At 59.1% G+C, this 27867-nt stretch overlaps 1 protein-coding gene across 1 annotated transcript; it reads right to left on the bottom strand.

Moving 5' to 3' along the window:
* Positions 1-388: 388 nt before the first annotated feature.
* Positions 389-26917, bottom strand: KIF19 (kinesin family member 19). Its single transcript, XM_058561492.1, has 20 exons — positions 26791-26917; positions 25003-25083; positions 13314-13424; positions 12612-12699; positions 12149-12285; positions 10951-11076; positions 10419-10613; positions 9074-9220; positions 7695-7817; positions 6050-6215; positions 5207-5381; positions 4871-5069; positions 3995-4265; positions 3787-3908; positions 3177-3310; positions 2812-2917; positions 2521-2617; positions 1557-1954; positions 1186-1345; positions 389-948 (listed from the first exon to the last, which is right to left on the bottom strand). Exons 1-20 carry the CDS (start codon positions 26827-26829, stop codon positions 818-820), a joined length of 3006 nt encoding a protein of 1001 aa, XP_058417475.1. The 5' UTR covers positions 26830-26917; the 3' UTR covers positions 389-817.
* Positions 26918-27867: the final 950 nt, after the last annotated feature.

The following is a 27867-nucleotide window of genomic DNA, read 5'->3' as shown; positions in this document are numbered from 1 at the left end:
CTGGGCAGTTTCTGAGCCCTGACTTCCAAGGGGTAACCACCTCACTTGGGCTGTGAGGCTTTCTGCCGTCTGGGCCACCCCAAGTCTCTGACCTCTCCTGGAGGGGTCCTGGGCAGTGTGATGTGGCATGAATGGACCTCGGTAGCCCCACCCTTCCTGGGGAGGGGCCTCAGGGTCTAGAGACAACCACCCACCGTTCCCCTAGGTGTTTGTAGGGTGGTGCTGTGCAACTGGCCAGAGGGAGATGGGGTGTGGGGGGAGGAAGGGGGAAGGGAGTTGGGTTGAATCTTCACGGGGACCCCACATTCCAGACAAGGTCTAGTTTCCAACACAACTGTCAAGACCCAAATGGGATTTTATTGTTAAAAAGGAGGGGGAAAAAGCCACTACTAAGTAACAAAACTAGATTCCCTCCCCCATCCCAACCCTGTTGGCCCTTCCCAACCATCCCAGATGCCCTTGCCCCAGGGGTGGGCCCAGGAGCCCTCTCCCACTGACAACTCCCCCCATTCCGAAGCCCAGTCTGGCCACAGGTCTGTGCAGGGTTTTGGCAACAGGGTTCTGTCCAGGGCTGGGAGGCCAGGGAGCCCTGGCATCCTGGCCGTGCCTCCTGGGCTCACCTCCCTTGCCCCGTGGCACTGCAAGCATGGAAGGGTGGGGCAGGCACCCTCACAATTCCTGGGGCTCAGGAGCCCTGGCCTTCTGAGATCCTGAGCTCCTGCTCCCAGGTCACCTCCATCTGCCCAGCATCCATCCCCCATTTCCTGCTACACCTCATTCAGTCTTGAGGCAGGAGGGCCAGTTCCAGGCAGGCCCCTCAGTTATGCCGGAGGGGTCCATCTTTGCCACGGGTACTTGTGCCATGGGGCAGGCGGGGCTCACGGGTAGCCCGCTGGGAGACACCAGCTGGGTTGGAGGGAATAGCGAGAGGTGAGGAGTCCCCAGGGCCTGCAGCAGGGGAAGGGCCAGGAGCGGGGGTTTAGGAATGCCTCCCCATCCCCTCTCTGATCACCCAGTGGCCTTGAACTCCCTAAGGGCACAACCCTAAGATGCCAGTCTCCCGAATATTCTTTGAGAGCCCTGTTTCTACCAAGGAGCAGCCATAGGAGCAGGGAGCTCAACATGCCTCCTCCCTGGGCTGGCTAAGGATTGGCCATCCCCATTCCCTCCCTTGCTGGTGCTGACCTGTGTTCTGGCTTGGAGGGAGTTTGACTTTGGCCAAAGGCAGTGTGACCTTTCCTAGATGCCGAATACCAGGGGCTGGGTGCTCACACACTGGCATCCTGTGACTGGAGATGCTCTCCATGGGACGGGGCCCCAGGAGGTGTGTCTTGGGATGGGAGAGCTGTGTTGGTTGGAAACAGTGAGGTGAGACGGCAGCATGGGGATCTGCTGCAGGGCTCTGCCCCAGCTATGATGCCAGCCCGGGGGATAGAGGCATGGAGGGTGGTGCAGGGCTGGTGCAGGTGCCCTGGGACCTCTGGAGGAACCCAGCCCTCAGGCCCCCACCCACAACAAAGGGGCCCAGACACCCCGCCTCCTGCCCCTGGCCTCACCCCTTGCCCTGTGACCTCAAAGGACCGGGACCTCCGCTTCCTCCTCTTCGCCTCCAGTGACTCCTCCCGTTTCTTGCCCAGGCTTTTCTTCTGGCCATGCAGCCAGGGCCCAGGGCCGTTGCCACGATGCCCGACTGCCTGTGATGAGGCCTCGCCTGTGCTGCTGGACAGGTTGTCCTCGCTGGCAGCGTGCTGCAGCATGGGGCTGGGCGGCCGCTTGCAGGCCAGCTGGCCGGGGGGCCGAGAATCGTCAGCCTCACTCAGCGAGTGCAGGGACAGGTTGCTGCGCTCTGTCGCAGGAGCCAGCAGGTGGTGCCCCTCGACGCCCAGGGCCCGTGAGCGCCGCCGGGCAGCCTTCACGGAGATGCACTTGGTGCTTGTCAGGATCTCCTTCCTCTCTGCAGTGGGACGGTGGGAGCATCCAACCTGGGGTCAAGGTCACAGATCCCTCCCCTTCCTGCACCCCCAATACCCTCCTCTGCCAAGGCAGAAGTGAGTAGGAGCCAGATGCCTGGGTTTCTATCCCAGCACCCCCACTTGCTTGCTGTTTAAGAAACCTGGGGCAAGTTTCTGAGCCTCACTTTCATCTGTAAACTGGGGGTGGTAAAACTAACCCCATAGGGTTACTGTGAGGCTAACTGAGATAATGGGCTTAGCCTATGGCCAGGGGACTGGGATTTGGTCCGTATCTGCTATTACAATTATTACTGAGTGGAAGGGGTGACATGATCCTAAGTGCCATGTTTCTCCCATTCTGATTTCTGATTGTGCCCCAGCTCTCTGTGTGTCGTTGAGCAGGTGGTTAATTCTCTCTGGGCGTTGGTGCTTCCCTTTATAGAATGGGTAGCACCCCATGCATGGGTGTGTTCAGCAGTGCAGAGGGCAGGAAGGGGCTTTGGGCTGGGTGATCTGAGCAGTTTAGACGATGCCAGGCTCAGGCTCACAGCGCAGGCAGGGGGCATACCTTTGTGGGACAAGGGGATCTCTGACAGATTCTCGCTGCTGTCGGGGGAAGAGTCGATCCGGCTGCTCAGGCTGACCCGGCCGTCCTGGTTGGGGGCCTGTGGGATGAGGTGGTTGGGAAGAGAAAGGCATTGAACACAGCAGGGACCCCATGCCCCACTCAGCAGAGACAGTGGGGCCTGAGGGGTGGTTGCTGTTTTGGAAAGGCTCCATCCCAACCACTGGGTGTCTACCCCTGTGCTCCCACCCCCAGCAGTGGAGCCTGTGGGGCCAGCGGGTGCTCAGAGCTCACCTCCTGGGTCACCAGGCTGCCGATCTGGATGGGGGGAGGGGTGGGCACAGAGGAGCTCTTCACCTGCCAGGCCCGGGGACTGGCCTTGAACACGAGGTTGGCTTCACTGAGGTAGGCAGAGGAGGATGGGAGGTTGTAGACCGGGTTGGTCCCACTGAGGTCCCACCCCCACCCCAGGGGACAGCTGTTTGCACGAAGGGAGAGAGAACCCAGGAGTCCTGGCTCCAGACCTGTGCCACCTCCTCCCTTTCGTTCCTGCTCCATCTTCCCCAGTTAGCCCTAATCTGGGTTGCCATCCCTGGGTCACGGCACAGCGTGTGGGGACTCAGGCAGCAGGACTGGCTGGAAGGGATTCCTGGTCTCACCTCTCCATGCTGAGGGGAGGGAGGATGCTGTTCTGCAGGCGTGGGGCTTCGGAGCTCTGCATCTTCACACTCTCCGGGTCAGACTCCGGGGTCAGTGTGGTTCCTGCTGGGGTAATTTTGGGCAAGGAGCTGTCCTGGGGAGGGGAGGCAGGGGGTGGGAAGTCAGTCAGAAGACTTGGTTCTGGACCAGCTAACAGCACAGGGTGACAAAAGGTACACAGGGTGACCAGGGCTGTAATGTGTGCTGGGAGGTTTGTGTTCTAGGTTGCAAGGGGTAAACTGTGCTCTGCTAGGCATCTCCAGTGGCCCTGCCTGATGGCCTTGTCTCCTGGGAGGGCATCTGGGGCCATTTGTGATATCTCAGATAGACAACCCTGACCCTCAGACTCTGGGTGGGGACCAGTGCCAGAGCAGAATGCCCTGGGAGGGAACCCTACTCAGGCTTGGCAAGGCTTTGGGTGGGGTAAGAAGGAAAGGGAGTCACCTCTCTGGGGTGCCAGCCAGCCTGGTCCCATCCCCATCCCGGCTACCTGCAGGCATTGCCTTAGGCATCAGCCCCTCCCTCAGCACATGTGCGAATGCCCATGTCCAGGCATGCTCATGTTCCCACCTGCAGGGCCCTAGAGGCGACCCGGTCCATGATGGTGGCCCGCTCCAGGCTGCCCTCCTCCAGCTCCCGCAGGTACACTTCGTACAGCTCCTCCAGGTGCTGGGGGACGGCCAGGTTGTAGTCTGCCGGGGGAGAGGCAGGGCTCAGCGCGTGCCCTAGGACCCTCCGCTGGTCCCTGGGGCTCGGATGCGCGAGGCGAGGGCCCTACCGTCGATGATCTGCCGCTGGACCTGGATGATCTCGTCGCAGAGGTTGCGGTGCTGCTCCAGGCGGCGCACGGCCTCGCGGCGGTGGCGGAGCGCGCCGTCCCGGAGCAGGGCGTGCGACTGCATCTCGGTGTTCTCCACCTCCAGCTCGTGCACGCGGCACAGCAGGCTGAGCACCTCGCGCTGCTCCTCGGACCCGATGCGCCGTGGCAGCGTCTCCTCCAGGCGTCGGCCCCGTGCGCGCAGCTCACGGCAGCGCTGCTCCAGCGCCAGCTGGGGGCGGCGGGTGGTGAGCGCCAGGCAGCGGGCGAGGGGCCGCTGCCGCCGGCCCAGCCTGTCCGCGCCGCCTCGGGTTCTGGGACTCCGGGCTGAAGCTCCATTCCGAGGCCAACCCTCGAAGCTGTATCTTGGGCATTGCAACCAGGGGCTGCACCTACATGGTCCCTCTGTACCCACCGTCTTACCGCCCTGACAACAATCCAGCCCTGGAACCAGCACCGTGGATATCTGCTCAACCCCAGCCCATCTGATGCCCTCGTGGCTCATGGTACCCTGAAGCCCCCTGGTTTGGGTATGCTTCAAAACAGAAGGCAAAGATCTGTTATCTGGAAAGCCCTAATTGTAATATTGGCTACCACTTTTTGAGTTCTTGGTATGTGAAAGGCATTTGTTTAATCTTCCCAACAGCCCCCCCCACCCCTGCACTACTCCCATTTTACAGATGAGTAAGTGAGGTGCAAAGAGGTTAAGGAACTTAGCAGGGTCACCCAGGATTGGTGGCCTGAGCTCGCAGGTCTCACACCTCCCCACCCCACCTCCAGCCCCTTCTGGCTCCTGCCTCCCAAACCCACTCTCCCTGCCCCCCAGTCCCTGGGCACCTTCTGCTTCCGCATCTTCTTCTGCTCGCCCACCAGGGCGGCGATGCTCTCCCGGGCTGAGGCCACCTCGGGCGGCTCCAGGACGTCTGGCTGGTCATCGCCGGTGTCCGAGTCCTTCTCACTGTCGTCCTTGGTGTAGGACTCCTTCCGCTGCTCCTCCCGCCACTTGAGGGCCCGGCGGGACTTCTCGTGCTCCCAGCTGCCGCAGCCCCACCCCCGGGGAGACACAGGATTCAGGCCATGGGGGACAGGGCACAGCGTGCAGTTACAGCTCCCGGCCCCTCTGTCTCAGGCCCAGGGGTGGGACCTGGAGGGTCCTGGCCAGGGGGTGCTTACCCTGCGATGGTGAGCAGGTGGCGGGAGGTGTCAATCTGGACCTCCATGGCGTGGTTCTCCAGCTCCAGCAGGCGTCTCCGCACGTCCATCTGCTCCTGGAAAGCGCTGACGAGCTGCTCGCGCAGCTGTCCCATCTCAGCCTGCTCACCCGGCCCGCTGTACAGTTGGACCTCGGCTGCCCGGAGGATGGGGAGTAGGGAGGTGAGTGGAGGAAGAAGGGTCAGGCCAGGGAGGTCTGGACTCGTGTGGGGCATTTCCCTCTTTTTCTTCCCAAACCATGTCGTGTCCAAGCACCTCCTCCAGAAAGACCTCCCAGATTACGACCTCCTCCCACACCCTACTTCCACATTTGAGTCTTCCAGCTGTGGCCCAAAGGTGATTCCCAGCTCCTCTGTATGAAATGGCTTCCACCCGCCCTTACAGCATCTTTGTGTCAACTATCAAAAGGCGCCCCTTAGATACGTTACCGCCATCTATTGGAAAACCATCATAGCAAATACGCAAGTCTATGAGAGGCTGGCCCCCTTCTGGTGATCCAGGCACGGCCCCACAGGCCTGCCCCGCAGCCCTTATGGGGATGCCCTACACGGCTAAATGCTCACGTGCCTCTCACTCATGTGATCCCACCTAATCTTCATGTCAAACCCCTGAAGGAGATTACAATTCCGTTTTACAGTTGAAGGACAGAAGGCTCAGAGCAGTTGAGTGGCTAGCCCAAGGCTACTCAGCCAGAAAGAGCCTGAGTCCGGATTTGAACCCAGCACTGCCTCAGCCCAGAGCAATCTGAGACAGCCTGGCAGGGCTGCGAGAGACAGGCCCCACCACACAGATCCATGCACACACCTTGGACGTGACGGATGTCCCCCCGCTCCAGCCGGCCCTGGGCCTGGGCTCGCCCACCCTGCTCATCGATCTTGCACTTGAGCCGCTGGATCTCGCCCCTCAGGTCAGCGATGATGCTGGTGTACTGGGCGATGTGGTAGGAGACGTTGAGCAGGTTCTGCTTCACCTGCGGGGTCCACGGGATGGGGGCAGAGCAGGTACAGTCACCCCAGGCTCTGGGGCCTGCCTGCGGGGCCTTCCTTTCTCTTTCTTCCCCCCAGTCTTTCTGGATGACGGCAATGGCCTCCTTGCCTCCAACCCCAACCTATCATACTACATGCCTCTGTCAGATCTATGCTCCTAAAATGCTGCTTCCCCTGCTCATCAACCTCCAGTGGCTCCCTATTGCTTGGAGGAATGTCCTAATTCCTTCACCTGGTGTTGAAGGCCCACCTCTATCTCTCTGGATTTTCTTTTTTCTTTTTTTTAATGTAGGGTTTTTATTCTTATTTCTTTATTTATTTTTGTTGAGGAAGATTTGCCCTGAGCTAACATCTGTACCAATCTTCCTCTATTTTGTATGTGGGTCGCCACCACTGCATGGCTTGATGAGTGGTGCAGATCTGCACCCAGGATCCGAACCCTGGCTCCGGAAGCAAAGCACGCCGAACTTAACCACCAGGCCACAGGGCCGGCCCCGTCTCTGGATTTTCTTGACTCACTGCTCCAGCTGAGGAACCATCCTGCCCTTCCCACCCTCACCACAGATACCATCTCCTTCCTGCCTTTGGAACCTCTGCCCTCACTGCACCCTCAATTCTGGAATGTCCTCCCTACCCTTCAGCATCCTGCTTACAGTCCCCAAAGAGCTCCTTGGATCCCACCAGCCCACCTACTGTTGGCATCATTTACCTGCTACTAATAATATTCTGAACTATCAGGTAACTGTTTCAAGGCTATGTCTCCTCCCCCATTAAGTTCCTTGAGGGTTGGAGTAACACATAAAGCACCTGGAACAGTGGCTGGCAAAGTGCAGCGTTGGGAGAATGTTCGTTAAATTCCATCTCGCATTTATCCATTCCCACCCCTCCACACACACAGGTGGAAACAGACTTCCTCCTGGATAGCGGGGATTCTAGCACAATCACTTGGAATCCAGGCAGACCCAGTGCTAGGCTCAGCACCATCATGGCCCAGCTGGGAAGTAACTTAACTTCCTTCAGCCTCGTTTTCCTAAACTGCAGCGGGCATGGCAGTAACTCCTGCCTCATTGGAGGATCAAATGAGATGATATGTTAGAGGGCTCAGCGTGGGTGCCCAATAACAGCTACCTCTATTCTGACTATCTGATTAGCTGCTTTGAGAATGTAAATGTCTGAATGAGCATCTGAAGATGAAAACAGGAAGATGGAAGGGGATGGGCCCGGGAGCACAGACCTTGAACTACAAGAAGGAGACCCTCAGCAGCTGTGCGCTTCCTGGCAGGCAAGCAGGTGTTGAAGGTGCAGGGAAGGGCACAGGGGTGACATTGGACTGGGGAATGAGGCCAGTGCAATGGTGGCTGGTTCCAGAGAGAGCGGGGAGGGTGGCAGGGCCTGGAATCAGTCCAGGGGCTCCAATCTTGGCGGAGGAAGGCATGCCCTGGGGGACAGACCAGGGGCCTCACCCTGGTCTTGATGTTCTTGGCCCGGCCGGCGTAGGTCAGGGTATTCCGGGACTCCTCAAAGGCGCTGCTCGCGGGACTGATGTGGGCGATCATCACCGTGCGGCTGTTCCCCCCCAGGGAATCCTGCCGGGGAGGAGGCGGGCTGTGTCAGCTGGGGACCCCTCCCCGGACCCTGCTCCTGAGGGAGGCTGGCAGGCTGTTCATGATGCCCCTCTCAACATGTGCGTTCCCTCTCTTGCTCTCTGTCTCTCTCTCTCACACACACACACACACACACACACTCACAGGTCCTGGTGCTGAGCATCCCATGGACACCCCTGAGTCCAGATTTCCCCTCCCCATCTCCTGTCCCTCCTTCCCATTCCAGTTTCTTCTCCAAAGTTTGCATTTGGAAATTTCAAGCACCCAGGTCAGGGCCTCCTGCTTTCCCTTTCCCTCCCCTCATACATGAGAACCAGGAAATGCAGCGCTGTGGTTGGCTGGGGGCCAGAGAGAGAAGAGCCCTGTGGGGCCCCATGCCCTTCCCCCTCGCTCCCATCACCTCTGGCCTCCCAGGTGCCACCCCGTCTCTGACTGCTGGTGGCACTGTTGTTGTGGCTGGAGTGAGGGATGGGGGGATGGGGACCTTTGTATGAAGGCTGAATTTGGCCTGTGGCCACCCCTGCCCTCACTCTGGGCCTGCCCGTGCCCTGGAGCGCCGTGCAGCTGAGTGGCCTTCAGCAAGCTCCTGCACTTCTCTATCCCCAGCTTCCTCACTTTTTAAGATGGCAGTGACTATGCGACTGTCCCTCCCTCCCAGCTTGTGGGTGCAGTAATGACGGCATTAAATAAACTAGGACTGTATGATATTAGACCAGACAGACCTCTGTTTAAACCCTACTTCCAGCAGTTACTAGTGTGAGCCCCCAGGAAGGTTACTTAGCCTCTCGGTGCCTCAGTTTCCTCATCTGCAAAGGGAAATAGTCATCCCCCTCATCCACAGAGTTGCTGAAAGGAGCTAGTGGTGTGAAGCAGTGAACACAGACCCCAGCCAGGAGTGGGCCCCCAAACAGCGGAATCTGAGCCATGAGGCTGACTGTCCACCTGACCCCCCAAACCCAGATGGCTCTTGGTTCCCTCAGACCCACAGCTCCTTTCCCTTCCTGCAGCCCACTCTCTGGTGAGGGTCACAGGTGAAATACAGGACACCCAGATAAATCTGAATTTCAGATAAGGAATAAGTGATTTTTTTTAGTATAACTCTGTCCCAAATACCACATGGGACATACTTATACTAAGACAAATTCTGTTGTTTATCTGAAATTCGGAGGTATTTTTATTTGCTAAACCTAGCAGCCCCAGCCTGGGGGCCCAGCGCCCAGCCAGGCTGCAGCTGGTACCTTCAGGAGCCGGGTGAGCTTGCTGTCGCGATAGTTGATGTACTTGTTGCTGCTTTTGTCACTCAGCGCGTTGATGCAGTTGCCCAGGGCCAACAGGGAGCGGTTGATGTGGGCCCCCTCTTTCATGCGCTGCCCACGGTTCTGTGTCTGGGGGCGAGCAGTGGGCAGAACTGTGGCCTTGCGGGGCAGGGGACGGGTTTCACCACCAACGCCCAGGGTGATCCTGGGTTATAACTCTTCCCTCTCCCTCAGGGCTCTGAAATGTAGAGGTGACTAGAGAGGGCCTTGTCCCGCCCTCCTCCCAGGAGTGGCCAGGGCGTTCAAGAAGGTGAGAGAACGGGAAGGCCCCTGAACAGAGTGATGACTGAAGGACTGAAGGCTTTCGAGCAGGGCTGAGAGCATGGAGAGAGGGTGTCCAGCACCCGGCTCTAGAGGGCGCCCCAGGCTTCAGGCAGGGAGGAGGGAAGTGTGTGTGAGGGAGAGAATATGTGAGGAAATGCGTGTGTGAGAATGTGTGCGTAAAGAAATGAGTGTATTTGTATGCGTGTGGGAGAATGAGAGAATGTGTGTATGTGTGTGTGAGAGCCAGAGTGTGAGGAAATGAGTGTCTGTATGTGCCTGACTGTGAGTGTGTGCGCGAGAGGAAATGAGTGTGAGTGTGTCCGTGAGGGAATGTTTATATGTGCACAGGTGAAGAAATGAGTATATGTGAGTGTGTGTGAGAGAGTGGGGAGAACGAATACATGTGTGGGGTGTGAGAGTGTGTATGTGAGTGTGAGAGTATGTGTACGTATGTGTGTGCGCGTGTGTATGTGTTTGTGGTTCCTCCCCTTTCCTTGGGCCTGCAGGAGAGTGTCAAGGCCGAGGAGGCTCTGCCCACAGCTGCCCACGGGAGGCATCTCTGCCCGGCCTTCCAAAGCTGGGACTCGCTTGCTCACCCTCTCCCCCTCCAGCTCTCCCCGGTGCCCCTCCAGGGAGCCCTCCGGCCTTACTAGAAGAGCGGGGTGTGTTTCTCGACCGCCACTGTGTTCAAACCCAGCCCCCCATGTTCAAACATGAAACTCTGTTAATCCCTCTGGCCACTGTCCTGTCCTGTGCATTTGCTTCAGTGCTAACAGTGACATCACCCAGCCTCATCGCTCAGGTGACCATGAAACCTCTCAATTTGCCTGTAGGAGGGGGTCAGGGCAAAGGCTAGAGCCAGGCAAGTAGGGCTTAGTGGTGGGGGACAAGAGCTGTGAGAAGCAGGTGACGGACCTTCTTCTCTCCCCGATGTGGTCAGCAGGGCCCTCTCCCCACCCCACCCTGGCAGCCAGTGCCCCTAGCCCCGGGGGGCCGGCCTCACCTGGGACGCACGCTCAGAGCCAGCCAGGTCAATCATGAACAGGCGGCCCTGCCGCACTTCCTGCAGGATGTCCTTGACCCGGCTGCGCTGGCGCACGGTCACCTGGAGCACGGCGTGGGAGCGGGAGGACGTCTGGTTGGCGGCCGTGGGCTCCTGGGTCCTCTGCCGGTTCCCCTTCATCAGCAGCTGCATGACCTGGGCAGGCGGGCGGGAGGGAGGCAGTTCTTGGGGACCCGTGGGGATGCTCCCATGTCCTTTCTGAGAGGTTGGGAAAAGGCCCAGACGGGGGTGGGCCGGCCCTGGTGTGCTGAGGGGTCTGGGGAGGTCAGGGTCTGTGTGTAAACAGGGAGGCTGGTTGCCTGGTCTGTCCTCCAGGGTCAGCGCGGCCAGGGGCGATACAGGAGTCTCTGTCTGCCCAGCCCCAGCCCCAGCCCCAGCCCAGCTGAGTGGGCAGCAGAAGTCCCCTGCTCCCCCCGCCCCTCAGGGGTGTGTCCCTCTCCATTTGTACCCCAGCTGGCTGCACAAGACTCGCCTCTTTGGCATTGATGGTGGAGACCTCGGTGATTCCAGCCACCTGGATCACCCCTTTGGAGTCCTCCCTCAGCTCCAGGTACCCCAGGGCGGGGTTCAGCAGGTCCCGGATCATCTCGTTGTAGATCTGACGGGACGGGTTGGGGACAGGCCTTAACGGGAGACTAAGGGAGGAGGTTCAGGCAAGGGCCACGTTCCTCATCCCTCCCGAGCAGGAAGGGGACATTCTGAGCCCCAGCTCCGGAACTCCAGCCTCCTCTCAGGGAAACACTGGTTAAGGAGAAAGATCCCTTCCTTTCTGTGGGGTGGGAGTAAGGGGCTTTAGCATCCACAAGGAAACATCGAGCTGCCAGAGCTAAGGGTAGAGAAGCCATCAGAACTAAGTGGGACTCCCTTTGCAGGTGGGCTGGACACTGGGCAGAGGATGGGGACCTGATGGCCAGCCATGCTTGTTGCTAGGCAACCCTTACACTACTTCTCCCCCTCACCCCAAAGTGCGTCTTGCTGGCTGAGTCAACACCGTGCTGGCTGGAGCGGCTGCTGGCAGCAATGCCTCACTGCCCTTCCTGAACTGTCACCCAGGAGATTATCAGCTCCTGGAGGGAGCCAGTGTGGCCAAGAGCCAGAAGGAGTCCAGCCCACTGGCTCTCCTACCTCTTCTGGCCTCTGTGTGCTCCCACCCCCACTGCCCATCGCTGCCTGGTGGTAGCACTCCCACAAGGTGGGCGCTGGGGGCTGTAGCTAGGTAGTGAAGGCCGGCAGGTTCAAGCCTGTCCATGTATGCAGTTCTCACCTGTGCCCACATACACCGAGGGCCTGGAGGTAGCCTGGCAGGGCAGACAGGGTCGGCTTTAAGGAATGGGCCCATGAGCATAGTAAGGTGGTGAGCCAGCCAGGAGGGTGGCCGAGGTCTGTGCTCAGTAACAAGCCTACCTTGGGGTGTGGCACTATAGGCAGGGCTCAGCTTCAAAGCCTCAGGGTCCTCAGTTTGAATCCCTGCTCCCTCACTTACTGTGTGACATTGACCTAGTTGCCTAACCTCTCTGAGCCTCAGGTTTTTGTAAAGTGAAGCCAACAATATGCGTGTAGGAGAGCAGCAGTGATGAGCACCCCAGGAAACTGCCCAGTGACCTGGCCCCAAGGAAGCCAGCCCCATCCTATGGGCCTCTTGTCCAAGCTGGGGTTGGGGGAAGGCTCACCTCCAGGTAGGACATGGACACCTCATATTCCATATCATTGCTCGTCTCCTCAATGGCACGGAAGAGGTCATTGAGGGTCCGAACGTAGATGCCGGGCTCGTGGTCTGTGCCCAGCATGGTGTAGGTTTTCCCGCAGCCTGGCGCAGAACAGGGTGGCTGGTGAGCAGGGGCGGGGCCAAGAGCTCAGCCTTGCTGGGCAGGGACTCCTGGCAAACCTGAGTCTGTCCTCAAGGCTGGGCCCTCCCAGATGGCCAGGGAGGTAGCGGGTGGGGAAGATGACATCTTTAGCTGGGGATGGGGCTCTGGGGCTGGAGGGCCCTGTGCGGGGTTTGGATCAGCCACATCCTTGATTCCTGCCTCAGCTGGGGCCAGACCAGTTCTGTGATGGAGGGCCAGGGCGCTTGTTCCTCAAGGGGACAACCAGGGCATACAGTCCTCTCCCACGGGCTGGGGTCCCCCTCACCTGTGGGCCCATAGGCAAAGACAGTGGCATTGTAGCCTGAGATGACGCCCTCAATGAGGCTCTTGGTGGTGGCCTGATACACTGTCTCCTGCAGGGAAGAGGAGACCCATCAGGGGTCTGGGGCAGAGGCAGAGCAGAGCACACATGCCCACTGGCACATCCTGGCCCCCAACAGAAGTGGTTTCTGTCCCTGGAGCCCTTGGCCCTAGAGAAATGGGGGTGGGGAGTAGGGGATGGATGTCTCTGCTTTCACCCCATGGGGGGATGCCAGCCTGAAAGAGAGCTCAGGACACCTGAGACACCTCCCCCCACAGCTGGCTCTTGGCCCCCAGGCCTGAGGACGCATTACATCTGCTCCTGGGAGCATCCCGCAGATGGGCAAGATAGGGGTCCCTGGGAGGGTGTCAGCTTCCCCGAGACTCTCCTCCCAGCACCAGATGGGCTTCAAGTGGCTTCCTGCAGCTCCCATAGGGGCCAACTGTGGGATGTTCCGTGTGGGTACCCGTGTGTGCACGCTGACCCGGATGTGTCCGTGCAGGAGGCTGTGTACACGCCACGCAGGCACACACATACTTGTGTGCATGGGGACGTGGTGGAGGGGAGGCTGAGGGTCAGTGGCAGGTCCCCTGAGGGCTCCCTCCTGAGTGGGGCAAAGGGTGGAGAGGGGCTCCTGTGTGTCCCCAGGCCCAGGCCCTCCCTCACCTGGGTGGCAGTGAAGTCAAAGGCCACATCGAACAAGTAGGACTTCTCCCGGGAGCGGTGTGCCCGCAGGATGTCATCAGGGTCCTCCATTGGGTCCATGAGAACCACCATCTGCAAAGGTCCCCGATAGGGCCAGTGGTCATCTGGGAACCCCAGGCCCACACCAATGTCAACACTGACCTCACTCCTCCTCACTCAGGACACTGGGCAAGGAGGGAGGGGCTGGAAGCCAGGCATCCACACGGGGTCCTGCTGGGCAGCCCCAGGCCCCTGAGCCCCGGGCCCAGCCCTGCCCCCATCAGCTCTCTGGTGTCGGTCTGGGCACTTGCCTGGATGCCCAGAGGGGAAGCTGACAATGCCTCAAAGGAGCCAAGAGCACCATGGTGCCCCAGGCCATGTGGGCCCCAGATCTGGGTCCCCTTCCTCTAATTGCAACACCACGCCCCATGCGCCTCCACCAAAGGAGGAGCCGCAGTAACAACGGCTTGCATTTGTTAAGCATTTATTTTGTGTCAGGACCTGCTTCAAGCACTTTACATACACGGACGTATTAATCCCCACCACAAGGCCAGGCAGTGGGGCCCATCATTATTCCCACTTTACAGATGAGGAAATCGAGGCCCAAAGAAGTGACTTGCCCAGGCTCACACACTAGCGAGTGGAGGAACAGGACTCAAAATCCAGGACCAAGGCCCGCAGACCCTTCACCACCTCACTGCAGCCCTGTAGCACCTGGGACCCTACACTGCCTGTCCTGCCTCACCCCTCCCCACCGCTCCACGCCCTGCCCTCACCCAGCAGGTAGACCCAGGGGCGGGGCAAAGAGCCACTGGCTGCTGAGTGACAGGAGGGAAGAAAGTGGGACTGGGGGTGGGGTTTGGGGGTGACCTAGCAATGGCCCTCTGCAGCCTTGCACCTGAGCTGGGGGTAGAAGGAGGGCGCCCAGGGCTGGAAGCTAGGACAGTAGTATAGGTGGGCCTGTCCCAGCGTGGGTTCCCCTCCCTGCAGGGAAGGGGTGTCTGTGCTGTGTGTGTGTGTGTGTGGTGAGATATACAAGGGACCGACTGGACTCTTCCTCTGCTCCATGGGTGACCAAGGGACCCATTTTCCAGACCAATCTCCGAGCCTGCTCCGCACCCAGCTCCACTCTGCCCCTCTCTTGGCCTGGGTGTCCTGGGCGTGCTAAGCCTAGTCCTGGGCTCTGTGGGGAGATGCAGAGGCAGGAGCCAGATCCTGACTAGGGGTCCTGGCCTAGGGTAGGGATGGGGAGAGAGACAGCGCCCAGACTCATAGAAGTGCCAGAAGACATTCAAAGGTGCGTGGGAGGGCTGGAGTTCGGGGGATTTAGGATGAGGGTAATGGGCAGGAGGGGTAAGTCGGGGCAAGGTCTGCATGCCCGTCCTACCTCTTGTTAGCAGAGTGGCCTCATGCGAGCACCTTAGCCTGCCTGAGCCTGGGTCTCCTCCTCCGTCAGGTGGGAGAGGAATATGTCTACCCACAGGGCTGTGAGGAGCCCATGAGATTACACGCACCAGGCCTGGGCACAGGGCACCTGAGCACATACACTAAGTGCTCAAGGGTTTCCACTGAAGGGGCTGTTAAGAGGGAGAGCTGGGTGAGGCAGGTGACGGGACCTGCACCCATGACTCTGCCACCGAGTCGAGGACGGCGACCCCACCCTCACCATGGAGAAGGCCACCACAGTGCCATAGGCTCTGCGCCTGCCCAAGGCCCCTTAGGAGTGGAGCCTCCAGGTTGGATCACTGCCGTCCACCCCGGCTGCCCCGTCAAGGTGTCCCCTGAGAGCAGCGGGCACCTTTAAGTGCTGCTCTGTGCCAGAGAGCACCTGAGCTCCTTGAACACCTGGGCTCATGCCTCAGCTCCCTGAACACCTAGGCTCACGCCAGACAGCCAGGGGAGATGAGCCAGGGCTGTGCTCCAGGGCTGGACGGTGGTCTCAGGCAGCATGGGAGCCTCACCGGCCCCCTCCTCTCCCAGTGGCAGGGAAAGTGGTAAAGAGGGAGGGCGTGGGCAGCCTTCACTCCCCGCCCCCTCCTCCTGGTATGTGATAACAATATCTCATCTTCACTGAGCCCTTTCACAGGAATTCATGATTGTTATTCTCAGACGGGGAAATCGAGGCACAAAGTCGCACAGCTACGAAATGGTAGGGCAGGACCAGGGCCCTGGCAGTCTGGCTCCCAGGCTGGTGCCCTGCCCACCATCCTGAAGCAGCTCTCACACTCCCCCTCTACTCCCTCCGCTCCCATGGGGGCCTCACGGGGAGGGGGCGGTGGGAGGGTTTCCTGCCCAGGCCCTTGGTGGTGACCCCCATCCCAGGGAGGCCCCAGCACCCACTGTGCACATTAGCCCTACCTAATGTGACCCGGGGATGAGATGCTGGCCACGGAGGTAAACTGAGTCCTAACAGAGGACATGGCACTGAGGAGGAGGGGCTGTCCCAGGGCCACTCAAAGTCACAGAGACAGTGGCTGTGCTCCTTTCCTAGGTCAGCAGGGGAGCTAGGGCCAGTGACAACTCCGAAAAGGGCTTAAGAACAGATAAGGCGTGGGGGCAGCCGCTCCGAGGGGCAGAAGGGGCTGATGGGGAGACAGCAAGAGGCCAACCTGGGAGCCTGGCCCAGCTCCGCAGATTCAGGAGATCGACAGTGGGTCCCTCTGGGTAGACCCCTATCGAGCACCAGGATTTAGGAGTCCTGGTCCCAGGAGCGGGGAGGGCCACAGCCTTGGGACTCCCACCAGATCCATCTCAGCACTCTACGCACGCCCTGATATCAACGCCCCCTCCTTCACCACCTGGACTCCTGCAGCAGGTCCACACCTGTGCTCACTGCATCTAAACTGGTCTAAGACCCTCGGGGTCCCAGAAGGGGCCCCTTCTGGGATTCTCAATGGAGGAGGGAGGAGGGAAGGGGTAAGGCAGCTCCCAGGAACCCTTTACCCCAGGAGCCTCACCCAGAAGTCTCATCCAATCAGATGGGACTCCACGGAAGCCAGTTAGAGGGGACGGGTCCAGACAGGCTGGGCTGGGGCTTTGTGCCGGCAAAGAATGAGGACCTGACTCAGGTCCCTCACAGCTTGCCAAACGCCAGGGGCCGCAGTGAGGTGAGTGCAGGGTGTCGGGGCCTGTGCTGTTACCAGGGTGCCCAGCCGCGTCCTCAGGGCGTCAGCCCCAATGCCCTGTGTGCCTCTTCCAGGACCCAGTTCCTGTCTCAGGCCCTAAAGCCAGCAGCAGGAGCCCTGACCAGGTTCCAGACCCCAGTGAAGATAAACCCGCTTCCGAGTCCCCTGGCACGGGTCCCAGTGGGAGGCAACAGGAACCTGACCAGCCGTACCAGCTGTCACCCCTCGGATGCCAGTGCTCCTGTGGACGTGGGCAGGGCCGGCGGCCTAAGGGGTGCCCTCTAGGGGCCTTCGGTGCGGGGGAGGGTGAGCAGCATGCACTGATGCCCATCACCCACTGATCACCTTCAAACGACCTCCGGGCACTGCCAAGTTCATGGGACCCTGGGCATTCAGTTTTTTTGATATCCAGGCTCCTGAATCAGTACATTGTGAGCACGGCTGCCATGCTCCCCTCTTAAAGAGGGCTTTGTCTGGGTCTCCATCTGTCTGCGCCCCAGCCTGGGCCCCACCCTCCAGAGCATCACCCCATCCCTGTCCACTCTGGCATACAATGGAGCCTTGTGCCCCTCGGCCAGGCGAACTGGAGCTGAGCCCTGGAGGGTTAGAGAGGGGTTCTTTGGGCTGCCCCGGAGAGCAGCACAGGGAGTTCAGGCCAGGTGAACACATCTGCTGCACCTGCGATGTACCAGGCATTAAGCGAGACCCTGGGGGGAGAGAAAAAGAGAGGTGTGGCGTCCTGCCTCTGACACTCACGGTCCAGTGGGGAACAGATCATTCTAGTAACACGTGCCGGGCTACAGGAGGCAATCAGAGCACAGAGGAGGGGCACCTGATCCAGCCTTACCACTAGAGGAAGGCTTCCTGGAAGAGGTGGCGCCTGCACCGGGTCTTAAAGGATGAGCAGGAGCTGGCCGAGAGATGTGAGGTGAGGAGAGCCTTCTAGAGAAAAGCATGAGCAAGGCCATGAGGTGAGAGGGAGGCTGTGGGCAGCGGTTCTCAGTTCAGAATCACGGGGGTCTTGTGAGAAATGCAGGGTTGGGGAGACAGCTCAGGATTTTCCCTCCTGTCATCACTGCCAGGAATCTCCAGAGCACAGACCCAAGACGGCCACAGAGGCGAGACGTCCGGGCCCCCTCTGTGAGCACATGCTGTCCCCGCTCTGCGAGGCTCCCATACATCCTCTGGGGCTCCCCCCAACGTCACCCTGGCTGGCACCTGGCATATGACCGAGCAGCGTTCGCTGAATAAAGGTGCCTTTAGGGGAGCTTCGAGTGTGCCAGGCGCAGTGCTAACAGAGCGCTATGCACGCCTTTTCTCTGACGACTTACGTGTAGGCCCTCTGATTATCGCTGGATCCTAATGAGGAGTCAGATTGGTAACGCACCCCAAGCTGCACTGCCAAAGACAGAGCTGGTCTGATTCAGGGCTGTTTGGTTCCAGAATCCAGGCTCCTAACCACCAGGCTGCCTGCCCCTGCCACTCACGGGAAGGAACGGACCAACGGCCGCCCGGCTGGGTGAGTGCCCACCTGTTATGGGCTGAATCTCCAAAATTCATACATTGAAGTCCTAACCCCCAGCACCTCAGAGTGTGACCTTATTTGGAAATAGGGACGTTGCAGATGTAATTAGTTAAGGTGAGGTCATACTGAGTAGGGTGGGCCCTAAGCCTACATGACTGGTGTATATAAAAAGGGGAAATTTGGACACAGACACACATTGAAGGAAGACGATGTGAAGAGACACGTGGAGAAGACGGCCGTCTGCAAACAAAGGAGAGACGCCTGGAACAGATTCTCCCTCACAGCCTCAGAAGGAGCCAACCCTTTGGACGCCGGGCCTCCAGAACCATGAAAGAACAGGTTTCTGTTGTTTAAGCCCAGTCTATGGTACTTCATTACAGCAGCCTTGCACACCGCTGCACCACCCGAGGCAGCTGCAGGGAGGCGGGTGTGGGTTGCCACGGCCCACGGTGGGCCCTGGGCTGGCCCCTCCCTCAGCCCTAAGGTGGTGGGCTCAGTACGGGGTCTCTTTCACAATCCCCAGGTCATAAATGTTTATGCCCATGGGCCGCTGACCACCTGCCTCTGGGAGGGTTCAGTGGGGACGCTGCTCACACAGGGCTCACAGGGGCCTCTGGTGAGAGGGCTGGAGGCAGGGCCAGGAGCTGGGAAGGTGGGCAGCTTCACGGCAGGGCTGTCCCCACAGTTCCAGGCCTCCTAACACAGCAGAGGCCCCACTGCCTCCACTCCCAGACCTGTTCTTTTTATAATTTTATTTATTTATCTATTTTTCCCCCAAAGCCCCAGTAGATAGTTGTATGTCATGGCTGCACATCCTTCTAGTTGCTGTATGTGGGACGTGGCCTCAGCATGGCCAGAGAAGCGGTGCGTCGGTGCGCACCCGGGATCCGAACCCAGGCCGCCAGCAGCGGAGCATGCGCACTTAACTGCTAAGCCACCGGGCCGACCCCAGACCTGTTCTTAATTCAGTGTAGATTTTGCCCTTTCCACAGTTTCAGAATTTGAGTCCAGAAACCCAAGATCCGCTAGGGAAGTGGGGGGCCTCAGGCCAGGGAGAGGGTGTCTAATCTGCACACTGTGTCCCCATCAGGGCCCAGACTCCTCCCCGGCATCTCCCAGGTGAGAAACACTGTGAACAAGGCCCCTCAGGAGCGCTCCCTGAGCAGACCTCTAAGCCGCTGGTGCTCTGATAGCTTCGCAGTCTTAACCGGCTTCCTCTGGCCTCCAGACGGCTAACCGGAGACCAGGGTTGCTCAGGCTTGGCACCACTGACACTTTGGGCTGGATCATTGTTTTCGGGAATTGTCCTGGGCATTGTAGGATGTTTGGCAGCATCCTTGGCTTTTACCCACTCGATGCCGGGAGCACAACCTCCTCCCAGCTGTGACATTGCCAAACGTTCCCTGGGAAGCAAAATCGCCCCCGGTTGAAAACCTCTGATCTAGACTATTCCTCCTCAAGCCTCCAGGACTGGCAGCGAAGATCCTCGAGGGGTGCCACAAAGAGGGTTCAGGTTCAGCACTCCTGTGTGACCTTGAGGAAACTGCATCACCTCTCTGGGCCTCAAGTTTGTCCTGGTTGGAAGTCAGGGAGGATCCACAGGGCCACAGCCTTGAGAGAAGAAATCATTCCAACACCCCAGCCTCCTCAGGAAGCCCCGGCAGAGAATCAGAATCCGGGAAGGCCCCCACCTACAAGGCGTCATCTCCAGTCCAGGGAGCCAGGCCCATAGCCCCTTTAGTCTCAGGGTGCAAACAAAACACAGAAAACAAAAGCCTGATTCCAGGTGGATGTCACCCCTATAAGGCTGTCTCTGGGTTTTTGTTTGTTTTTTCTTTAAGAAGGAGAATGTGGGGGCTGGCCCAGTGGCACAGTGGTTAAGTTCATGTGCTCCGTTTGGTGGTCCAGGGTTTGCAAGTTTGGACCCTGGGCAAGGACCTACTCCACTCTTCAAGCCATGCTGTGGCGGCGTCCCATAATACAAAACAGAGGAAGATGGGCACAGATGTCAGCTCAGGGACAATCTTCCTTAAGCAAAAAGAGGGAGATTGGCAACAGATGTGAGCTCACGGCCTTTTCTGGAGCAAAAAAAAAAAGGAGAATTTGTTGCTGGTCACATTTCTAGGTGTAAATGTACCATCCTGTGAGCGCTCAAGAAACGAGACTTTGGTCCCGAGAAGGGTGTCTCTGGGTCCTGCCTCCCTTCAGACTAGATAGAAAAGACCAGAATGGAACGTGCTGAGCTTGTAAAACCACCAAGGCCCAGCTGGCTGCTTAGGAAAGAGCCACATCTGGCTGATGGCCTGGCCAGGTCCCCACCTGCCTACAGGACTCTGAGGACCCCGAGGCCTGTAGTGACAGGAGGCGTGACCTAGAAGAGAGTCCAGGGCTGCGTCTCTCACGGGTACGCACACGCATTCGTCAGAGTCCCCCAAGGAGCTGTAAAACGCAGATTCCCAGTCCTACCCAGATTCACTGAGTCAGAACCTGGGGAAGTGGGCCCTAAATCTGCCTTTTTAACTAGCACTCTTGCCTCATACCCATCCAGATGCTAAGTGTAAGAATCCTTGCATCCTCACAGCATTATTCACGGGAGCCAAAAAGTGGGAAACAACCCAAACGCCCATCAACTGAGGAATGGATAACAAAATGTGGGGTATCCACACTGTGGACTATTACTCAGCCACAAAAAGGAAGGTCTGACACATGGTACCATGTGGATGAACCTGGAAAACGTGCTCAGTGAGAGAAGCTAGATGCAAAGGACCACATATTGTATGATTCCATACCTATGACAGGTCCAGAACAGGTGAATCTATGCAGACAGAAGGGAGATTAGTGGTTGCCTGGGGCTGGGAGGGGGCTGGGAGATCGGGGTGGGGGGCAGTGCTGGCTGAGGGGTGCCAGGTAAAGGAAGCTTGTATCCTCTCCCAGTCACTCTCCACCAGGCTTGGCTCTTTGGGGCAACAGGGCCAAGAAGCACCGAGATGGTGGGTGTGTAGGTTGCCCCCCTCACCCGGGTAGGCAAGTGGGCTAAAGACGGCTGCACCCCCAGCACTCACTGTCTCTCACTCAGCATCTGCCACCTTAGACTTTATCTTTCACAACAGCCTCACATTGGTGTGGCCGCAGCCCTCCCTCACAGGATCTCCTGTAATCCTCTCAAGAGCTCATGGGCTGGGTGGAGCAGGTTCTTAACGTCCTGTCTTCTGATGAGGAACCAGGAGGCCTTTTCATGGCTTCTCAGATAGGACCCCAGGAGCACAGTGGGTGACAGTTGGACTTTGAGCAGATAAAGGCTGGTTATGGGATTATACACATTGTCCGGTGACTTAAGTCCTGTAGATAAACACGGTCTGGAAGCTGGGAGGAGGGTCGGCAGGCTGTGGTCTTTGTAGGGGGGAGTGAGTGGGAAGGAGGAGGCAGCTGTCTGTTCTGGAGCTTCTTCTCCCACCTGGAACTTCTGGGCTCCCCCAGCCTCTCAGGCGGCCCCCCAACTTTGTGGTCCCCGATGGCACCCCTGAGAGGTGTGACGTCAGGGTCTAGTCCCACTCCAGATGCTACTAGGAGACTGAGCTCCTACCACGCTCTCCCAGGAACACATACATGTGGAGGTCACCATTTGGGGACCACGGGACTCAGAGCTCTGACCCAGGAAGTGGGAAGGCAGTGGGCCGGGTTTCTCTTGCCTCTGGGGCCTGAAACCATCCCATATTTCAGCACTTGAGATAAACTAACAACTATTAAACCCCTCCCGTGTGCAGGCACTGGGGTAAGCACTGTGCAAACATTAGCCCATGGAGCCCCTTAAAGAAGGCATCATGATTACAGTCCTGAATTGAAAGGAGGCCCTGAGACCACAAGCCTGCCAAGGCACCCGAAGCATCCCCTTTACAAATCCGGACGCTAACTCCAGCTTCCCCAGAATGCAGGCACCCCGGCCTCTTCTCCCTGGAGCACACTTTGCCTATGGGAGGGTCCACCTCTGCAAAGCTTGTTGCTGCCGTCTCCCGCGTCTCCAGGAGAACAATGCCTAGCTCTAAGGAAGGCTGTCCTAGGAGCCCACACAGTGGCCAAAGCCAGCAACTGAGTCCCCGGTCCACCTCTCCCCACTCAGGACCCACCAACTGGTGGGCTTTGGCAGCACCCACCTCCCTGCTGACCACCAAGGGGCTGGGCCCTCAATAGTGACTTCTGGGCTGCTCTGCTCAGCGGCTCCCCACCGGCAGGCCCGAGACAGCACCAGCAGGGGTGAAGGAACCCATCAATCACAGAGGACAGGCAGAGCCCAGAACCCCAGGGCAGAAGAAGCTGGGCTGGGGAGCCCCTCTGCGGGGCTGGGCCACATGGCCCATAACAGCCACAACCAAGGGAGCAATGGAAAGCAGATAGGTACAGAGAAATTCCGCACTCTAACCAGACATCTTCCTTAGAGGAGGCAGGGCGCTGCATAGGCCCCTTGGGCCTAGTGGCACCTTTGCTGGAAAGAGACTCCATGGCCATGTTGTCCTGGGGACACTCCCAAACTCACCCTACTGGCCCACCGAGCTCCAGACCTCAGGAGGAAGGAGCAGAGCTACAACCGACCGGCTGGCCCGTCCGTGAAGCTGACCAAGCCTGTACCTCCGAGCCTCCCTCAGGGCCAGTGAGGCAAGCCTGGAGGGCCAGGGCCACAGATAAGCCAGGGGGGTCACTGGAGAGGGCCAGAGGTCTGGGGGCGGGGACTGGTCAGAGTGGGAGGTAAGAGAAGTCGGCCATCCATTTTGCTTCTTGGACTCCTGTGTCTTCACCTCCTGCTTGCCAGGGCCTTCTGTGTTAGAGGGAGGGAGCAACTGAAGGACGGCTGGTTTTTCGGAGTGTCCCAGCCTGCCACTTGCTGTGGCCAGGCAAGCACATCTTTGAACCCAGTGGGGACAGAAGGAGCTCAGGGCCAGAAGACTGGTGCTCTCTGCAGAGCCCGGAGTCTGTGTTGACAGCCTGGAGCCCATGCTGCTCGGACAACCCTCTGCATCTCTAAGCTGACAAAGGAACAGTCCTGTTGGGACTGCCCAGCCCAGGACCTTCTCGGAGGTGCAGCTCGGCTGAATCAGGCTGGACCCTCCCCCACCACTGGCAGGGACAGAAAGGAGCCAGTGTTTGCAGTGTGTGGGCACACAACAGGCTGTACCCCAGACCAGAGTGTTTCCATCAGCATCAGTTAATATCTATCAGCCCCCACTCAGGCTGGGAGCCAGGAGCAGCCAAGAGAGAGCCATCATTGTCCCAACCCTGAGGACCTGATATCTTTGGGGACAAGTTGGACAAACAGCGAGCAGCCTTGCCTGTAAGAAGGCCTCTCCTCCTGAGTTCTCTGGCTCTTCACGGCTGGCCCCTCTCATCAGCCAGTCCAGCAGCCCTGGGACTGTCCATTGGTAACAGACAATGATAACTCACAGCTATTAAACTCCTACTGTATGCCAGGCACTGGGGAAGCACTGTGCATACGTTAGTCCACAAAGACCCTCTGGAGAAGGCATCGTGGTTACTGTCCCCACTTACAGAGGAGGCAGCTGAGGCTCCCGGAAGAACCCGCCCGAGGCCACTCCGCTGGCAGAACCGTCTACACAACTGTTACGTGCATTCATCCTGCTCCTGCTGGGCCTAATCAGCTTAGACGGGGTCTCCCAGGCATGCCCTGCTTTCCCTGAGGTCTTGGAAACGAGAGGGAACAGAGGAAGAGAAATCAGGAGGCTGGTACCACCCGGCTCTGCGGTGCCCACAGCTCAGGGCTGAGGAAGAGACTGGAGTGGGCACCTACCCCCGGGGAGCCCAGGGCAGGGAGGCATCGCAGGCTGTGCTGTCCACCTCTGGTTTGCTTCTCTTGGCCCTTGGGCTTCCTGAGTCCAGCCTGACAGGCCCAGGACCAGGGCCAACAGGTGCCCAGTTGTGCCTGTCTTTGTATTGCTCAGTGTCATCCCAACTTCTCTCACTCACCAACACATCCTGCCACTGTGATGAGCCCTGGCACTCAGAGAAGGTGGCAGCAGTGGCCACTGAGCCGAGGCAAGACGCCTTGGGCTCCCCATAGGTCATGCCACTGTGTCTATCCCCACCCCATCACCTGAGTCCTCAAGTCTCCACCCAGACAGACATCCTGGCTGTGGTCTACAGTGTGTGATCTGGCCCTGCCCACATCTCCAGCCTCTTCTCACACCTCTCACCCCCTCTCTCTCCTGCTTGAGCCACACTAGCTTTTTCTCAGTTACTCAAGTGCATCACAATCCCTCTCACCACAGGGCCGTTGCACATGCAAGTCCCTCTGGTTGAAATTTCTCCCTTCATGCACACTCCTAATTACCTCTTCTTCATCCCTCCTGTTTCAGCTCAAGCACCATTTCCTAAGGGAGCCCTGACTTCCGGGGCTACGTCAAGTTCCCTCCTACTCTTAGAGCACTACGCACATCTGTTTGTGATTCAGTTCTTTGATTAATGTCTTGTCTGTCCGCATTGGACTGTAAGGTAACTGAGGGAGGATACAGTCTCTTCTGTGCACCGTAGTTTCCCAGCTCCTAACACTGTCCCCAGTGTGTTGCGGGTATTTGATAAATATTTATTGCCTCCTGTGTAAATGGAGGTGGGACTTGCCCTGCCCACCTCATCATGGTGACGTGACGACCAAGAGAGCAAACAGACACCCAAAGACTTTGCAAAACACGAATACTCTGGAGGAGGGCTTTAGGTCTAGACCACATAAATCTGCGCTCAATGGGTGGCAGACATATTAAGGTGGGGAAGTGATGTCATGGGCACATGGAAGGGCTAGACAGAGGGGATCAGGGCCCATCCAGGCTAGGGAAGCTTTCAGCTCTCCTTGGATCAATCTAGGAAGGCTTCTTGGAAGAAGGACCCCAGTTTCCTTGACGATGTCGCCAATGGCAGAGCCAAGAGTTCCGTGGGTAGAGGAAGGATGGTGCTGCAAGCCACACCAGGTGTGAGCAGACTTCTGCCCTGCCCTGCCGCTCCCGGACACAGCCCCGCGTACCTGCTCATCCACTTTATGGGCGATGAGAGTGGCTCCTTCCTCCAGCTCGGCCACACTGATGGGCCGGACCCGGAGCGCCACCTGGGAGGGAAGGCCAGGACCCAGCAATTAGATGGAGAGGGCTGTGCTGGGCCACAGAGAGGATGAGAGGTCCCCAGGATTCCCCCTGGGCAAGCCCCATGGGTTCTCTGTCCAGCCATCCCAGCCCTCCTTTGTCTTAAGGAAAACTCAGTGGTTCAAGGCCACCACCTGGCTCGAGGGCAGCAGGTCCACAGAACGACTGTGTCTGAGCCTATGAATTTCCCAGGAGCCTATGTCTCAGATTGAGCCCCAGGGGAGAGGGCTGTCTGCTCTCCCAGGCTGCATCAGTGACACCCAAATTAAGCACGGCAGCTCCCCTGGGCTCTGAACTTGAATCCCTCGGCACCCGAGCAGCCTGTCTGTGCGTCTGTGAACGATGCTCTGCACCTGAAGGTGCAGGCGCAGTGGGCGGCAGACGGGGCTGGGGGCCCTGGGAGCCTCTCCTCCTCGTCCTAACAACCTATGACCACATTCCACCTGAGGACAGGCCATTGGGGCTCCATCCTCACTCTATTCTCCAGCCAGAGAGATGCTGGCTCTTTGTCCTGTGAATAGGTCTCCCTGAAAGAACAGGGGGCGAGGAGGGGAGAGTGTTTCTTCTGCTGATCAAAGGGAAAGACCCGCTGGGTGTGTGGGTATAAGTGACGGGCCCTCAGCGGAGTAGGAGCACTTCACTCTCAGAGGGACTCCCATCTGTACCGGCCTCCTCAGCCAAACTCCACTGGTGGAAGGGGAGGGCCCTCTGTCCCTGGCCTGGGAGAGGGGCTGGGGGCACACCACGCATGCCAAGGCAAGCCATTTTCAAAGAGACACATTCTAAACTGCCTGAGAGGATGCTCCGGAGTCAGAGGCTTGCTTGGGGGCTGGGCCTGAGGCTCATCTTTGGAGGGAGCTGGCCCTGCAGAGGCGGCTGTGTCTGGGGGTTGCATTATCCTCCAGTTACATCGCCACCCACCTGCTGGTGATGAAGGCCCATTCCCAGATCTCGGAAGTTAGGGGATGGGAACAGGGCTGGGAGGGGGTGGTGGCCTTGGGGTCACTGAGTCTTCCCCGTCATCACTCTGACCCGGCACCACTGATAATCAGGAATGTGTCTTCAGTCTCTACCTGCCTCCCACGGCCCCCACTCACACCTCTTCATCTGCCCCAGACCCCAGGGTTCTGGGGGCCATCTTGATTGCTTCCGACACTTCCCCGAAAATTTAGAGTTCTGACTTGGACAGCATCTGCATTGCAACCCAATAACCAGCCACTCCCAACCCATGCCAGCTCCTCTGACACCTGGGGGCTCCTGTCTGCCCTCCTGTGATCCCACTCCCTTTAAACTCCTGACCCCACCAGCCCCGGGACCCTCTGGTTCAGCAGGAAACTCCCACCTTCCTCCTCCCCGCAGGTAGGTCAAGCCGGCCCTGCCCCTGGCTTTTCCGGGTCAGAGAGCAGTGGCTTGCCCCAGAGTCCGTCTATCTGCACAGGCTTTGGGGATGGGGGGGGGTCCCCTGGCGGGAAGGTGTACCGGGGGAGTGGGGTTGAAGCCAGGCTAACTTTAAAGGCCTCGTGATGCCTTCCTTCCAGGACTCGGGGAAAGCCGCTTTGGACAGTCCCAGCCCCTGACGCCGAGTGTCCACTTTGTGGCGGGTGAGGGAAGCCGACAGAGAGTCTGGGTTCCGGGGGCCACGGATGGGGGCGAGGAGGTTGACGGGGTCTCACCATAAGTTGCTGGTCCTTGGAGTCTCCGCTGTCCTTCATGCTTGCGGCGGGCGGAGGGGCTCAGGCCGCGACAGCCGGCGGCCGAGCCGCACCCCCACCGCCGCCGGGGTCCCCCGCAGCCTCTCCTGCGCCGCTGCTGCCTGACAACCCGAAACCAACAACGCGCCGGCGGCCAAGGGCGCTGACCGGGAGGCGGGGCCAGGGGAGGGCCCCGACGGCGCCTCCCGCCTCCTGGGCCCCCGCCCCGCCCGCGCCGCGGCCAAGAGTTGGCCGCCTCCGCCGAGAAGGCGCCCGAGCCTGCGCCGCTTTCCAGGCGAGTGCCCCCTAGCGCAAACGTCCGGCTCTCGGCGCGGCCCTGCGTCCGCCCGGGGCCGCCGCGTCCGTTTGGTGGCTCTCGGCGCCTCCCCGCGCCCCCGGCTCGCGGCCTGGGCCCCTCTCCCGCTGCCCTCTAGGGGGCGCCCGGCCGGCCGCGCGACTCGATGGACCGAAGCGCTCCCTGCCCCTAAGGCCCTGCACATCTGATGCCTGTCTGTCTGTCTGACTCCCAGCGCCCCAGGGCGGCGGCTGGCTGCCTTGTGTTTCCATGGGCGCTGCGTGCGTCGTGGCTGTGGCTGGCGTCTCTGCCGTGGTGTCTTTACCCACTGCCCAATGACAGAGGGGTAAAGAGTTGTCCCTGCCCCGGCTGCCCACCTGAGTGGTGCAGGGGAGCTTCTAATATTACTTGGGGTGTGTCACACAAGAGCCGCCTCCGTGTACTCCACGGGCAAACAAGGCCCTTTCCGTAAACCCAGAATCTAGGTCAAGATAGTTGGGTCTGTGTGCCCTTCTGGCTCCCTGCCTGCTGGAAGAGCCACAATGCTGTGCCAGAAAGCGTAGGTCAAACGCAGCAGTCTCCATTGTCGGTGCTGATGACGGCAGTTACACACTCAGGGAGCACACTGGAAAGATTCCTGGCCCCAGGAGGCCCCGGGAAAATAGGATTCTAGTTCCAGCTCTGCATCCAACTTGTCAAACCACCTGGAGCCAGCGTTTTCTGTCCCTCTCTGGGCCTTAGTTTCCTGGGTGATGGTGGGGTTC

The sequence above is a fragment of the Diceros bicornis genome, chromosome 18, assembly GCF_020826845.1.
Source record: "Diceros bicornis minor isolate mBicDic1 chromosome 18, mDicBic1.mat.cur, whole genome shotgun sequence".
Lineage (NCBI taxonomy): Eukaryota > Metazoa > Chordata > Mammalia > Perissodactyla > Rhinocerotidae > Diceros > Diceros bicornis.
The sequence above is the reverse complement of the archived record's forward strand: the minus strand, read 5'-3'. Positions and strand labels throughout refer to the sequence as shown.

Bases quoted from the DNA above. Each gene is read 5' to 3' on its own strand.
- KIF19 (XM_058561492.1), bottom strand. From the start codon at position 26,829: ATGAAGGACAGCGGAGACTCCAAGGACCAGCAACTTATG. The intron at 9,221-10,418 runs GTGAGGCCGGCC...GCTCGCCCCCAG, and splicing joins GCTCTGAGCGTGCGTCCCAG to ACACAGAACCGTGGGCAGCG. The intron at 7,818-9,073 runs GTACCAGCTGCA...CCTCCCCGGCAG, and splicing joins AGCTCACCCGGCTCCTGAAG to GATTCCCTGGGGGGGAACAG.